The 15811-nt window shown below is 42.6% G+C and overlaps 1 protein-coding gene across 1 annotated transcript in view; it reads left to right on the forward strand.

Annotated features, from left to right (window-relative positions):
- Positions 1-15811, forward strand: part of snd1 (staphylococcal nuclease and tudor domain containing 1) — a 158845-nt gene that overhangs the window by 129310 nt on the left and 13724 nt on the right. Inside the window, exons 19-22 of the mRNA XM_079235971.1 lie at positions 6189-6312; positions 7820-7889; positions 10188-10301; positions 14137-14340. Of these exons, the coding sequence (XP_079092097.1) occupies positions 6189-6312; positions 7820-7889; positions 10188-10301; positions 14137-14340 (512 nt within the window). The remainder of the gene's footprint in view (positions 1-6188; positions 6313-7819; positions 7890-10187; positions 10302-14136; positions 14341-15811) is intronic.

The raw sequence follows: 15811 nt of genomic DNA on the forward strand, positions 1-15811 counted from the left end.
TTTTGAAGTGTTGCAAGCATGTCCTGAACCGCAGCCATTCCTCTCCCCCAGAGGATAGCGCCTCATGCATATTTAACACTCCAAGCTAACGGGTGAACTAAAGCCCAAAGCTTGTGTTCAGCAGCTGCGATGGTAGACGATGCGCCATCCATATGTCCACAAAGTCTTTGACCAGTCGGCCGGGGCACCGAGCAAAAGCTCTGCAGCCTTTCGAACATGAGCAGGAACGTTGAACGTAGTCGGCTTCAGTTTGCCCGTCTCAATGCTTAAGATGTTGCCTCCCTTCCTTTTTCAAAAAAAGTCAATTATAGCCACGTTTATGTTTCCGCATACTCTCCAGTCGATTGTTTCCCCCAGCAGGAGTCCTTTTCTGAGACGCACTCCCCTTTGACTCCTAATTCCTTCATTCTTCTAAGCCAGGAAGTGAGAATGCTCCCATAAGCAGCCATCGCTCTCTTGGCCTCTGCCTCTGTCATATTGTGATTATTTACCCTTCTGTGGTTTAATGGCTTTGGTAAACAGCTTAATAGAATTCAGGACGGCCTTGGGATGCATAGCGAAAGGGCACATGATTCACTGTTTTCATTGGCTTTTTGTTCCCCCTTGTCTCTGCTCACACACCGTGCGCCGCAATATAATCAAATCCGATCATAACCAACCAGTAAAACTGTCTCCCTTTTCTCTCGCTCTCCTTCTCCATTGTTTTCTTGTTTTTAAGCCTAATCGCTCTCTCACTCCGTACTGGGCATTCACAATGTAATTATATATGATTTACAAACAGCTGCAGCCATAATGGTGTATAAACAAATTACAGAACGAGGGAGGAAAAAACAACAGAGGAATAAAGAGATGAAGACCGAGAGAAATTGGCTAGCGTCAGACGCAGTCAGTGGTTTGGCTGTTTTTTGGATCATCGCTTTGGCTCTCCCTTCAACACAAAATGAGCACTCTCGCACGACATGGCTTACCCCTTCTGCACGCCGATATTCAGCTGTCTTTATGCCAACATTAAATAGGAGTCTGCCTCTGTAATGCAGAGTGTCCTCGCTGCACTTCCTTCCTAATGCGACTGCTCACATTCATTCAGAATTTCACTGGGATGCCGCACGCACAAGAGTTTGTTAAATTGACCCCTGAGGGTCTGGATTTTTTTTTCCTCTGTTCCCACCTGCAGCTTGTAAAAGCTCATTTCGGTCTTCTTCCACGATTGCGGTCAGACTACTGTCTATTATTGTGGTAATCTATATGGGATTCCACATGCCTGCCTTTTCTGTATATGTCTTTGTGTTGTGATATGCATATTTACACAAATAATTGTCTGTGCGGTTGCAGACATGCACTCACCTGGACTTAAGCATGCACACATTGATGATGTGTTCCTGATAAATTTATAATCCCAAAGCCAGTTCACCTTTGTCCAAGAAACCTGCACAGCAAATTGGATCTGAAAATCCCAGCAGAGAATGATGATAATGCATGAGGTACACTCTGCATACTAAATCAAACACACTTTGCGAATGTGGACACGCACATTATGAAATGCTCAGTCGCAGACCGAGAAGGTGTAGGAATTAATAGCAGTCCGTATTCTGATCTGAGGCTACTGCCTAAAACCAGGAAGGGCTAAAGAGGAGAGTGTGTTGCTAGAAAGGTATCCAGCAAATAAGGATGTATTACGTTTTCATTAGTGATCTTTCAAAGTCCCACATATCCATATTCCACATGTCTCTATCGTACAAGCGTCAGGAGTTGAGTTGACTTGCTGACTTAATTAAATAACATCCTTTTATATGAAGATTGTTTTAATCATGAACCGAATTATAAAAGACTGCACAGAAGGAAATCATGAGACATGTTTTTTGTCTTTAGAGAAGAGAAATCATGCCAGTGACATGGATTTATTGTTGAAGTGTAATTGAACTTGACTTATGGGTCACAGCAGATCGTAAATCAGCTGGTTAAACTTAACGAGCCATAACACTGCACTGTCTGTGCCCTTTGACTGCATCACCCCAACCAGAGCCCACAGAGAGTCCAGTGTGTATTTCCACACCACAAAATAAACTGACAGAAAAGTCCAACTAATCCGATCCGTCTGCGATGACACATGGGGAAATTAAGACGCACAACTAAATCAACAAAACAAAACAAACTCTGAACATATGTGGCACAAGCTGCACCAACGCATGTATATAGAGAACAGTATGCTCTTTTCGTGGTGCATGAAAGCGAAAAAAAAGTTTGACTTACAAGGATGAAATTACCTGGATCTTCCCGCGATTCTTCCACATCCATGGGTTTTTAGGACCTAATGGTTTCAGTAAGGGCGTTTTAAGTGTCCGTACTGGGATGCTGACTTACCTCACAAACACTGACAGACGTCTCTTACAAGGGGAAGACTTTCTGGGGCCCAACGGCATCAAGTGTTGGACTTGAAAGTTGTAATTGCCTCGTTTGGTCGCTATGTTAAATTTGCTTCAAAGCCCTGCTCTCTTCCTGAGGGCTTGGCTGCACCAAACATCAGTGCACTGGCATCAGACATATTTGTCTTGGCTAACCATGGTGTATCGGTGTTTATGTGGGGCAACACATTTTAGTTGCATGGGATTGTACTGTACACTTCTTGTCGGCTCATTTTTAAGTACATTTTTAGTAAAAGTACGCTAATCAATAAGCCTTATTCATCGGTTAGCAGTAGAAATGGTTTTCTTCAGCGATTCATCATCTGGTTCAAAGCGAGACATCGGAGTGTTAGAAAACAGCATTAACTGACTGTAACAGCACTTTTCCAAGTGGAAGAAAGAAGCTTGATTAGGAGCAGCAGTGACAGCATTGAAAGTTTAATTCAAAACTTGCAGCACGGTGGCGGAGTAAAGCATTTTAGCAGACCATCTGATTTGACTATTAGACTCCTGACGAGCTGAGACTCATATTGGAACATCAGCTAATCAGGGCACTAAGTATGATGCAGCATTTATTTCCCCATTTAATACATCAAATATTAGAGCTAAACCTCCGTACTGTAGCTCGCTTCACCACTCACATGAATAAAGCATTTTTAATTAGGTTGAGCCAAGAGGCTCCATCCATTAAGGCTTCATGTATGTGAATATATATATATATATATATAGCAGGTAGAAGCCCTCTTAAAGCTCATGTGTAATTTATTCAGTTCTCTCCGTGCCAAAAGTGGAATATGGCCCACGAATGGAAATAAATATATACACACATAAATGCACACTAGTACAGTCTGAGCTAGAAAGAAGGCACACACTAACTTTTTTTAATTAGATTAATAAATCAAGGAGGTGGCTGGCTGTGACGGCTGTAGCCCAATGCCATTCCAGTAAGTCTGCATCATGTCGCTATGGCAAAGCTGGAGCATAATGATGTAACTACACTCTGTGTGTGTGTGTGTGTGTGTGTGTGTGTGTGTGTGTGTGTGTGTGAGTGAGGCGAGGTGTTCGGGAAGCAATTCATCAGACATGTTTTCCAAAAACTGCTTTCTCTACAAAAGTATGTGTGTATGTGTGTGTTCCCCTCACTGCATTCATCAGCAGTTGGTGTAGCAGTGGGTGGCCAATGAGGTGTTTGGAGGCCCCACCCCCTGCCCTGACCCCCTCCACATTCAAACCGAGCGCCCAGCTTTCCCTTCACACTCCAGATCCCTTCTCCCTCCTCGCTGGTGGTTTTCCTCTGTTTGACATGCTAATGAAGGTTGCCTGTCTGCAGTTGGTTGGCAGCTGCTTGGCTGTCTCAGCTCAGATTAGCAGCATCATTATTTATATTTTCTTGTTTTCCAACAGCAGAATTAATATTAGGTGTTAATGGCAAGTCGCCGCAGCGGTAAAGAATGGTGTGTGTGTGTGTGTGTTTAGAGGTGTAGTGCTGCACTGGCTGCCTCCAAGCTGTTTGTTTGTTAGTACAGTAATATGCATAGTAAGCAGAATTTAGTAATGTCACACACAAACACACACACACTGACTGCATTTACGTGACTAGGAAACCAGGTTAGTAGAAGAAATCCTGTTATGGCGGGAAAATCTGAGGATGTGTTTACCTGAGCCGACATAACCTGGTTACTGTAAAACCCAAGTTTGCATACAGATGGTCAGTAATCAGAATTCTCCCTTGTCGTGTTTTTCTCAAAGGCTGGCGTATTCAAAGTGTATTAGGGATACATGAAGCTGCAGCTTGAAGAGTTGTTTTTTCAGCTCGGAGCATTAGCACTGATGGCACAGTGAGGGGACAGACTGTGTGTTAGAGCACACAGTGTTTCCCGACTATTTGCTCAAATATTCTGTTCAGCTGTGGAAACGGACTAATTTAGACTTTATCATCTTGGTGTCCACTTAGTTTAGTTGTTTTTTGTGTCATTGTTATGTGTAGCTGATATTTTATTCAGAAAAGGGCATGAGAGCCAAGCTGAGTATTCATTTCTTATTCTACTGTCTTAATCAATATTTTCTTGAGATTTATTCACATTCAGATATAATTATAGCGTTACATTTGAAAGTAATTAATTTCTTCTGTTTCTGGGGTGAATCTCCCTCACATTCCTCAGAGGAAATGATCCAATCATAACTGCGCAACTGTTTGAGATCTTTTCATCTCTGTCTTCTCCCCTTACTGCTTGCTTTTGTTTGCTGCTGAATTAAATAACCTGGCTTCTCGAGTACTTTGGGGTTATAAAATGTGTTGACCGCAGAAGGCCGACACTCGGCAAGGTGATCGACAGTTTGTTTCAGCTTCACTGTTCGTGTTGTCAGGCTCTGGACCGTGTGCCTGATTTTTATTTCTGCCTCCAGATACCCTCCCATTGTGTGAATATGAGTGGTTAAAAATGCTCAATTACTGATGATGACCCTGGCTTCCCACAAAACCTCCTCCAGTTGGCAGATCAGTGAAAATGGCCTCTAAAAATACCCCTTAAAATTTTATGCGGGCCTTTCTAGCACACCCACACACATGTATACAGATACACCCACCCACTTGCATGTGAACACTAATAGACATGCGTGCGTAAACGCACACATATGACACAAGCACCAGGAAGTGAGTCACTTTGAGAAGCACATACTTTGTGGCACCACAATCGGCTCCACAATTGCTCCTGATGGCTTTAAATCAGAATGCAACTTACCGCAGTCATTGAATTCATGGAGCACTGACTCGCTTTCTGATTTCTCCAATTCCCACCACACAGACGGCCCCATGCTCGCCCTGAATCCACCATAAACGGGTCTTCCGTGTGTCATATAATGGCTTGACGGACCATAAAAGAACTGGCTCGCTTTACTCTAAGCTGCACGTCTCCAGCAGGGTCAAACTAGCATTAGCTGCGTGGTGCTAATGGACTAACAGCTATTTTTCCTCCTGCATAATTTTTGGTCTCGCTCTCTTAAGAGCAGTCGGTGTCAACTTGGGTTTAGAGCCGGTAGCTTGTGGCATACCATTAGAGCTGAGGTTTTGGAGAGTAGCCATCCTTAAATAACATTCACTTTTCTCTTGATCCCAAGTTTTTTAGATTGTATGAGAAGCTGCGTGCTCTATCAAGATGGATTTGTACTTTTCATTTGTTCGTATGAATCAATGTTTGAAGTACCGAGCAGTGATGCTTTTTTACTGTAACTGGAACCCAGGTGTTAAAAAATAAACCATGTTCCAGCATGCAATAAAGTAATCAATCTCCCCTTCATCACAAACAAAAGGCACAACAAAGATTATGAAAAGCACTCCAATTGAACAACCTTCATAAGAATCATCAGTCTGTGTCTGATGAGAGCACCCACTCGTACTTTTCAAAGTCACATCCAACTTTTTAAATGTTATACACTGAAACTTCCTCAGGGTTAAAACGCCAGTGTGTTCATTCTCTGCCAATGCCTTTTGATCAGCTTTCTTCCAATCACACCCAGTCAAGCCAACATTAATTAAATATAATTGTAGTCCCATCTTACACTATCACGTCTTAAAATGTTCAACTTCGTCTCCTTTGGGAGTGGGAACACATATTCTAAATGTGGTAAAAAAAATGATAATACAGGCAAAACGGTAAACACATCAATGTCAAAGTAAAACAAAACAGCCCATAGTGATGTAATAAAATGCAACTTAAAGAAATGAACAAAACTTTGAATCGCACTGGAACTGTTGACTGAAGTTTGTCATGTCTGTGTCTTTGTCAGGGGCCCAGTTGGAGAGTCTGATGGAGACCATGAGAGCAGAGATCGCCGCCCAGCCGCCTGTGGAAGGATCCTACGCTCCACGCCGAGGGGAAATCTGCCTCGCCACGTTTGCTGATGGCGAATGGTGAGCAAACGGGATTTACGAACGCCGAGACTGAATCTATAACAATTGAGACATTTTGATGAGCTACATTTGCATGAGACATGTACATTGTGTTTGTGTGCTTCTTTCCTTCTCAAGAATACCTGACATTTAATTTTTACCTCGTCTTTCTTCAAGCCTGTGATGCGTTAACTGCAGACACCCACAGGGTGTAATTAGCTCTCTGCCTCTTCTTTGGCCTTTCAGAATCAGCAGTCGCTTGACAGTAACACACACACACACACACACACACACACACACCGCTTCTCACCGGATGTTGGAAGTTTACAGATGGTCATGGGGACAGATAAAAGTCACAGTGATCGAGGGAGGGAGGGGGAGAGAGAGAGAGAGTCTATGTCAACATGGTGACGGTGAAAAAAGATCACAAAACTGATTAAAGAAAAACAAATGTTCCCTCGACACAGGTGCTCTCCTTCCTCCAACCTTCCCTCAATCTTCCTCGCCAGCTTTTTAAGGGAGAAAAACTAAAGTTATTCCTTTGTCCCGCCAACAATGCCAGTCAATGAGCATTTAAAACAGGCCATCTGTCTTAAACCTTCACTTTCTTCAGCCTTGTTTGTATAGAAAAGTCTGTCTCCTTGATTACTTGTAACATCAAAACTCCCACTCCAAGGGACAATTGTCTGAGATTTGTGTTCTTCTTCTTTTTTTTTACTCGTAATATATTATTCAGCAAGCTAATTATGTTTATGTTTGCATTGTTCTTTGTCCGTATCTTCGTATTCTGTGATGCTAATTAAAAACTCGTTGCCTTTCATGTCCTCTTAGAACACCACAGAGTCTGAGTAAATAGAAAGGAAAAACCTCTGTTAATCAGTCACTCACACTTTGTCTCACTTGTTCTCTCTGCGCTCATTGCTGTCTTCCTCTTAATCATTTATTTGGTTTTAACTTTGTTCTCTTGTCTCTTTCTTTGCCCATGTGGCTGTAATTATTTGGCTTTCTCTCGCTGTCCTTGGTTCTCAGTCAATTTGTCTTTTTGTCTCCTCTCTCGTCGGAGATGAGAAGTCAGCCAAGTGATGGTCAGATGAAGAGACACTTCTCGAACTGAGTTCCTTGAATTTGTCACTGATCTATCTGTATGTTGAGTTTTCTCTCTTTCAAATCCGGCCTGCCGTATGTGTTGGAATAACCAAACTCCTGGGTTTTTGTGATTAGCACTAATGCACTAAAGTTATTTGCCACAGGGTAAAAATAGGTCTGAATTTCGGTTCTTTATTGCAAAGAGCCCTCTGTGCAATTTTCGCAGCCCTGCCATGTCCTGATAGATCCCTTCTGTCCCCTCTCACTCCTCCGGCCTGCTCATCCTCTCCTGTTCCTCTCCCCCGATCACAACAGACAGATCCTCCAACACCTTCTCCCCTGGGAAATAAGCACGGAATCATTTACTCATCTCCTTTTCCTCTTGTGCCCTCTGTCTTCATCTCACTTTCTCTCTGTCTCTCTCTCTCTCATCTCTCTGCAGGTACAGAGCCAGAGTGGAGAAAGTTGAGTCACCAGCAAGGGTTCACGTCTTCTACATTGACTACGGCAACGTGAGTAACTGTGACCGTGCATTTGACTGTGTGATAAAAGTGCTGAATGTTGCCTCGGTCATCATTAAAACATAGTCCTATTGTTTTGGGCTCAAAATGAAGAAAATGTTTTTATTAAAGCCAAACTCACAGCCAGAGGGAATCTAGTATCTGAAGAGGGATTTCTTGTCTATTTCTTGCTTCTATTCAGACACCAGTTGTTTGCTTATCTCCACATTTAAAGCAACCTAACAGCTATTATGTGTCCTTCCAGCTGGAGTTTTTAGGACAAATATGATGCAGGCTTATTTGTTTTCCCTTTTATTGTTTACGACTGAAGCAAAGAGTGCAACTGAGTGTATAGTTTGTATTCCTTTTCATAACAAAAGCAGAACTCCCCCACTGTATCTTTTTTCTTTTTTCTTTCTGTGATGACGAAGGCACCATATGCTTGTGAGTGCGTTATTGTGTGTGTGTGTGTGTGTGTGTGTGTGTTTCTACCCTTTTGCGTACACATGCTTGCATCACCAAGTGGCTCATGCATCCAACCTCCAGCCTGCGGGAAATTTCCCATGATGCAGTGGAGCGGCACAGTGTGTGACTGACCCCAGAGTGGGGGACAGCTCGAGGTTTGGCTGGCAGACGGGATGCGTCCTGGCATTTTGCTGAAAGTGTGATTCTCCGAGGCCGACCTGGCGCACCAAAATGAAAAATGGAGCCGATATCTACCTCATTCGCTGTAGTTTTGCGTCATTGAAGGTTGAGTCACTCTGGCCTTGATTTCATGCCCCCGTGTCATGAGCTATTAGTTGTTAATATTGCCACCTGTCTCAAGTATAGGTCAGTCCCTGACTTATTATGTGATCATTCACAAAAACAGCCGAGCACTTTTGTCTTTCACTTTTAATGCCCACATTTACAGTGCTGTCAAAATCTAATATGGCTTTGACAAATTTGAACATCATAATCTATAATAAACGTTCAAGGCATTCTGTCTAGACTGTACAGTCCAATGAACACATTAACCTAAGATATGGGGGTCATTAAATTAACTTCCCATTTCTAACGGCTGTATTTGTCTGACTTTCCGGCAGCATGCTCTTCCTTTAGGAAGCCTGTGGTGATTAGTGATTGGCCGTAGCTCACATTGTCTCATACCTGTCATCATGTGTCAACCTAATTGCTTATTTATGCTTCAAATCAATGAGATGAAGTACTTACTTTTGTTGATATAGCAATGTGCAAACTAGAGCGTTAACCTTGATATCCGCACTAAAGATCCAAATTGCTTGTCGGCATTTGAGCACAAATACAAAGATGAGAGCGTGTGTTGACGGCTGCACTGTAGATCCACAAGTCCTTAAAACCAACGGCAAAGGTGCTTTCATCAGGTTGTTACTGCAAGGTATACGCATAATTAATAAATAAAATGTCAACCGTATAATCCTTGCACAATTAAACCAGGGTTATTGTCTCTCAAGCACTTTTTAGAAAATGTTACTTTGTTCATTGTTTGGTTTCTTTAAATGGATTTCAAGTATTATTGTATTCATAAGCACACTAGCAAGCAGTGTTGCCTTTTTTGGCGGGGTTTTACAGATTTTTGTGTTTTCTAATCTGGCAAGTCTGACTAGCGACTTGACAGCTATTGGCGTCTTTACTCTCCACTCGTAGCTGAGCGAGAGAGCAGATGGAGCTCAGTGAAGGGAGCCTCAGTGCTGCTCCAGAAACAGCTGTGGAGTGATTGGTAAGGTGACATATACAATAATTCAGCCTTTAAGCAACAAAATGGCATCTGTCCTTCTTTCACAGTTGTAAACTACCATTGTTAAAGTGACTTACAGATTTCATAATTGATTCAGAATCAAGGAAAAATAGAAATACATGACGGGTGACGGGTTAATTTACAGCCCGAGTGTGCGCTGTGCTTTATAATAAGAGCGGCGTTCACTTGAAGACGCATTTGATTTGAAAGATGCACTCTGACTCTCTCTAAGAACAAAATAATAATCAGAAAGTCAACTTTCATCGCAAGCTTTTTTTATTTTGATGTATCCTTTATTCTAAGTGAACAAGCCAGACATTTCTCCCTAAGTCTCCATTGGCTCCCCTTCACTGTAATTGGTTGTAGCAGGAGATGGAAGTCTCCGTCATAAACCAAAATCATTCCCCGAGAGTAAATGTTTTTTGACCCTATACCCAGACTAACTTGACAGCTCCAGTATTATAAATTGACATGTCGGATTGCATAGATTAACACTGTCTTGAAAAATGCTCCATATTGACTCTGATGCCTGTCCTCCATTCATCTTCCCTCAGAGAGAAGTTGTGTCGTCCACTCGTCTGGCTGCCATGCCCCCTGCCTTCGGCACCAGGACCCTGCCAGCACAGGCCACCGAGCACGCCTTCGCCTACATCCAGGTCCCACAGGACGTAAGTGTGCGCGGACGAGCACGCGTGCCGAGTAGAGATATGTGTCGCGGCTTCAACGCTTCAAAATTAACTTTGAGGTATCGACTTCCTCGCTCTCATTTATTGCCAGCTTTTGAAAGTTGACTTTTCTGGCAGTACATCAAATCAGTTTGAGCTTCAGTTATCGCAGGAGGTGATAAGTTTGTAACTGACAGACGGGGTCGAGTTTTCAATGTTTGCAAAAAAAATCCTGCTCATACATAATGCATGTGGTACAAGCAAAGCACTAGGCCATTGATTAACATGGTTGCGAAAAATATAGCATAATTGAAATAGTGGCAGAGAGACATTAATGTTCATGCACAATTTGATTACATACTATATTTCCTCAGCAACCCACAAACCCTGTAGATAGATGCAAAACTTACAGGTTCTCAGTGGGTATTTGTTTACGTATATAAATGTCCATCTGATAGCGAACCGCAGTTACTGTTTTTTCTTCAGCCCTAATCTTCTTGTTTACATCCGAGTGTGTTTACTCAACCTCTGCTGGTGTGTGTGTGTGTGTGTGTGTGTGTGTGTGTGTGTGTGTGTGTGTGTGTGTGTGTGTGTGTGTGTGTGTGTGGACAGGGGGGGCATGGGTACAACTCATTCATAGCCTCCTGAGCTGGCAGCATCCTGAATAGTTTGTGCTGATATAAAATGTTTTCTTTTGGCATGTGCCTGATTGGCACAGTGCTAAGCTCCTTCTTTAATTATGCGCGTGTGTGTGTGTGTTTGAGAGAGTGTTACTTGGGGTATTTGTTCCACAACCTAGATGACTATTTTTTTACATGGACACATTTGCTTGCTGCAATGTTGGATTATTTATCTGCACTCAGTTTCCAGTTCAAGAAGGAGATCTAGCTCAAGTTAGTGCAGTCGACTGCAGTCCTGCTATAAATCCTTTCATGAAGGTTATAGTGTTCAGTTTTTGTGTTAATTAAACTTAATGGTTAGTTTAGAGGCTGTTCTCTGAAATATGGGACAGTTTTGTATTTCTTTTTTTTTATTTCTTTTTACTGAGCTGCGTTTGGTTAAGGACCAGTAAGGATATCAATCTTTTTTTTAAATCTTAATTTATGTATTAACAATTGTTTTTACATTATTGCGTTTTGAAAATCTAATTAAAATGATCTTTAAAGAATATTCTTTTCATCAAAATATGGACCTATTGGCCTGATGTTGGACACATGTGTCGAAGCTCCACTGTCGCAGTGGAAGGTGTGTGTGTGTGTGTGTGTGTGTGTGTGAGTGTGAGTGTGAGCGAGCGCTGGTAGTGCCCGCATGCATGCTGACACCTGTCTCATGAGTCAGTGTATACTGAAGGGTGAAGTGGCCCATCTGTTGGTCCGGCCCAGGGGACAAAGGCATCACCTACATGTTCTAGCCTCCAGAAACACACACACACACAGCTGTACCACATGTTGGAGGCTGACATACACCGTGCACCTTTCCTTCTCACTCTTTTTCTGTCACTCGGCATCCGTCTAACCTTTTTCCTGTTCTTTCTATTTCCTCTTGGGTTTCCTTTCATGTGTTTGGCGTCTGCTTTATCTGAAGCTTTTTGCCGTGTCACTCACGCTGACAGCGCGGCGCCCCACTTGTGCTCCGCCTTTGCTGCTCGCACATCGAAAAGATTGTTGCCTTTTGTCTCGCATCCATCTATCTACCTGATGCCCCTGCACAAAAGGCGCCTGCCCTTGCCAGTTATAGAGCTTCCATAGTCTGTCTTGAAATCTTTCTTTTCTGAACGCCAAAGTCCCGCCAGTGGGACGAGATCGTGCCACTGCTTTCCAGTGCTTTTTTTCATCAAATGTTCCATTTAGTGACAATATAATAAAAAAAACATTGAAAGGATGAATGCACTTTCACAGTTACCTGAAATGTGTGCTTGTAACTTGAAGTACGAGGCACGCGTTATCTCCATGACATTCGACTGCAGAAGATACCGCTCTCTGAGCAACAACTGCTCCCCTATTGTTTCACTATTTTATCCAATTTTATTGCAGATGTTCTGAACTCCCAGCTGACTGCATGCAGGATACACTGCCACGTCTTTATTATGCCCTGTCAGATAATTAGAGAAAGTAGTGTGTGCCAAGAGTGCACTTATAATAAAGATGTACAACTAAATAAATTCAAAAAAATGGCGCACACAAAAAGTCCGACCACACAATAGCCACTCCCTAATGGCAGTGGTCTGTATTCATCTGGAAATTAAGATTGCTTGAGTTAATGCATCTTGAAAGAAAAAAAGTCCTTTTATTTATTTGCATTTCATGCACTTGAATGCAGCACCATCTATTACATGATTGATTTTTAGCTAAAACTGGCAAATAAATGTTACTGGAAACAGCTGAAAAGTACCTTTTGACATCTAGCCTGCCATTTATGTATTGATTTTGTTGTTTATTTATTCATGCTGGGCCAGATTAATTAGATGCATTATTATTATTATTATTATTATTATGTGATCATATCGTTCTTGATTTAAGCCATTCCCTGTAGTAATCATTTTGTGTTAAAACAACATTTATGTGTGTGTGTGAGGTACAAACAAATACATTATATTTCGGCACTGAAATTAGGGCTATTTGCTCCGAAAAACTCAAACAGTACCCAGCTCCACATCCAATTATATACACTTAGTCAAATGCAAATGTTGTGGCATGTTGTTAGCACAAGTGCTATAACCAGGTCTGTTCTGCACATATGGGGGACAAAAGAGGTGGACTAGAAGGGCCTCATCCATTTTGTATTGCCCCCTCATGAGCATCAAAGTATTCCTGTTCTCTAACACTGTGACAAGTTGACCAGGGGGAGAGCGGGGACAAAACAGGCCCGTGGTTTTGTGCCTTGAACAAGCTTCCCTGCCCACACACGCCTGCCGCACACACACACATAACACTGGACACACATAACACCAGACACACACATACCTAAGGGCGGCTAACTTGAAGGGGGTTGCCATGGAGACAAGACCAGGGCGAGAAAGAAGGGAAGCAAAGAGATGGATGATGCAGGGGAGGGATGGATGATGGCCAGGGACTGATTTTAGTTTTTAAGTGTCATCCTGCCTCTGAAGATGCAGCGCCCTTGTTTTTCTCGCTTTCGTCCCGGCCTGCTGGAGGACGTGAAGTCAGTATTGCATTGCAGCTATTCCACCTCCTCCTGCACCATGTGTTCAATCAAATGCCGGCCTTTCACTTTCAAGAAGGTTAGGAATAAGAGACAGCGAGGTAACTAACTGCAGGACGAGAAGAAAGGGACAGGATGAGGAGGAGGAAGAGGAGGGTGGGTGGATGGTGAGATTCAAACCATTATATAGTTCAGCCAAACTAAAATCTCTTGAACTGCTTGAGTAGATACTTGCTGTGCTACATGACTGACTGTGTGAGTGGTCATGCAATTGTAATCGATTGGAGATTGACGTGTATGAATGTGTTCCTGCTGACCACCTAACAAAGTGCGCGTGGACCGTTTTTTTTCATTTTCTGAACAGTTTTTCCACCCGACAGAAATCAGATATCTGTGTGTGTGTGTGTGTGTGTGTGTGTGTGTGTGTGTGTGTGTGTGTGTGTGTGTGTGTGTGTGTGTGTGTGTGTGTGTGTGTGTGCGTGCGCGCGCTAATCTGTTTAGGTGCCATTGGTGATGATATACTAATTAGCCTTCTCACCTTTTTTCCTCACTTCTCCTTCCCTTCCATCTACTTTTTTTGTCCTGCCTCCATCCCAACATCTGTTACGGCCCCATTTCCTTTTCTTCTGTCACCTCCTCTTCATTCCTCATCCCAACCCCTATCAACCTTTTTTAGGAGGATGCTCGTGCGGACGTAGTGGACTGCATTGTGCGGGACATCCAGAACACCCAGTGCCTGATGAACGTGGAGTACTCGGGTGCCACCTGCCCACATGTCACAATACAGTTTGGGGACACCAAGGACGACGTGGGCCTCGGCCTGGTGAAGGAAGGCTTGGTCATGGTGGACGTCCGCAAGGACAAGCACCTGCAGAAGATTGTGAGTAAAGAGATGAGATAGACACTTGTGATGGAGCGTCAATGTTGCAAAGAGCAATTTCAAGTCTTCAACTTAGCTTTGGATGGCCTAACACCGAGGCTAAAAATCTAAGGTTGATGTGTGTCGGCCTCTTGTGCTGTTTCTCTCCCTCGCCTGTTTGTTTTTTTTTTACATTTAGGCAATCAGTCACTTTCTTTTTGGAAGTTAAGGACATTTTCTGGTCTCACTGGGGTTGAAGACTAGGCAGCATTGGTTAATTATTTTTGCCAAAAACTGCAGTACAATGCAGATTTGGCTTTCTGTTTGCTGTGAAAGAAAACAATGCTGACTGACAGTTATTCATTGTTTGCACTTTGGGTTAGATGTGAATTGTCGTTGTACTTTCAGGTGCATTAAAGGAGCGGCTTTCAACATTCTGAACTTTATTATAGTGGCAAACAACAATGATGTAAATATATGGAGTGTGTGTGTGTGGTGTGTATATCCCAGCTTCTCCTTGCTTTGTTGACCTAGCCGTTTTTACAGCATCTTAGCGCGTGTTAGCTCAGACTGCACTTTAGCCTTAGTTTGTGCTGTTAGCATGGAGACGGTCTTCGCACCGCTGGCTATGAGCCATCGACATGTTGAGAGGCAATTAAAATCCTTCCTATCTCAGATCTTGCACCTTGAAAGGTAGTGAACTGTCTGTGGAAAAGTATATTATTGAACAGGTCAGTTAGAGAGTTATTAGAGAAATTTATATTATCAGTTTCTGTAAATTGTTCGATTAATTTCACAGCCCTACTTTTGTTATAATAAGGCTTATTTTTCTCGACCTACTTCTCGTTATTCAATGGCTCACATTACTTATCAAAATCTACAGTATGGATCAATATTTGTATCAGCGCTGTTCTAAATAGACAATGCCGTCCACTGATCAAATGGTAGAAGGTGCTTAACACACACTCTAAAATGGGCCCCTTGTGTATTTAGTGTAAAAGGTCTATATCCAACAGTCCAGTAATTACATGTTCATGCTAACATGCATCTACACAGTCGTTTCCATCTCAGTGCCATGTATAGATTTTTTTTTAAATTAAAGCTAGCATCCCACTTAATGTTGCAGCATGAACACCGTTGCACAAGAGACACAATGTAATGCATCTCTCTCTCGTCAATCACGCAGCCACACAATCAACACTTGCACACCTCTGCAATCTGCCCCAGATGGCAGCCATTTTGTCAAGACCGCACAGCGTCGCTCATTTACTTTCCTTTCATTATGCTAATTTGACCAGCTGAGTCAAAGCCACTCTGTACATCAAAGATAAAGAACAATGTTGGATATTTATTCCTGTCGCAATGATTGCCTCCACAAAAACCCAACATTAGTCATTCTGCTATTTATTTGAAAATTGTAATTCACACACAAGTGGAGAAATATGTCCATGAGAGTAATTGGGGGAAAACAATACAAATATAGATTTGTACT

The sequence above is a fragment of the Taurulus bubalis genome (genome assembly GCF_910589615.1).
Source record: "Taurulus bubalis genome assembly, chromosome: 20".
Classification (NCBI taxonomy): Eukaryota; Metazoa; Chordata; class Actinopteri; order Perciformes; family Cottidae; genus Taurulus; species Taurulus bubalis.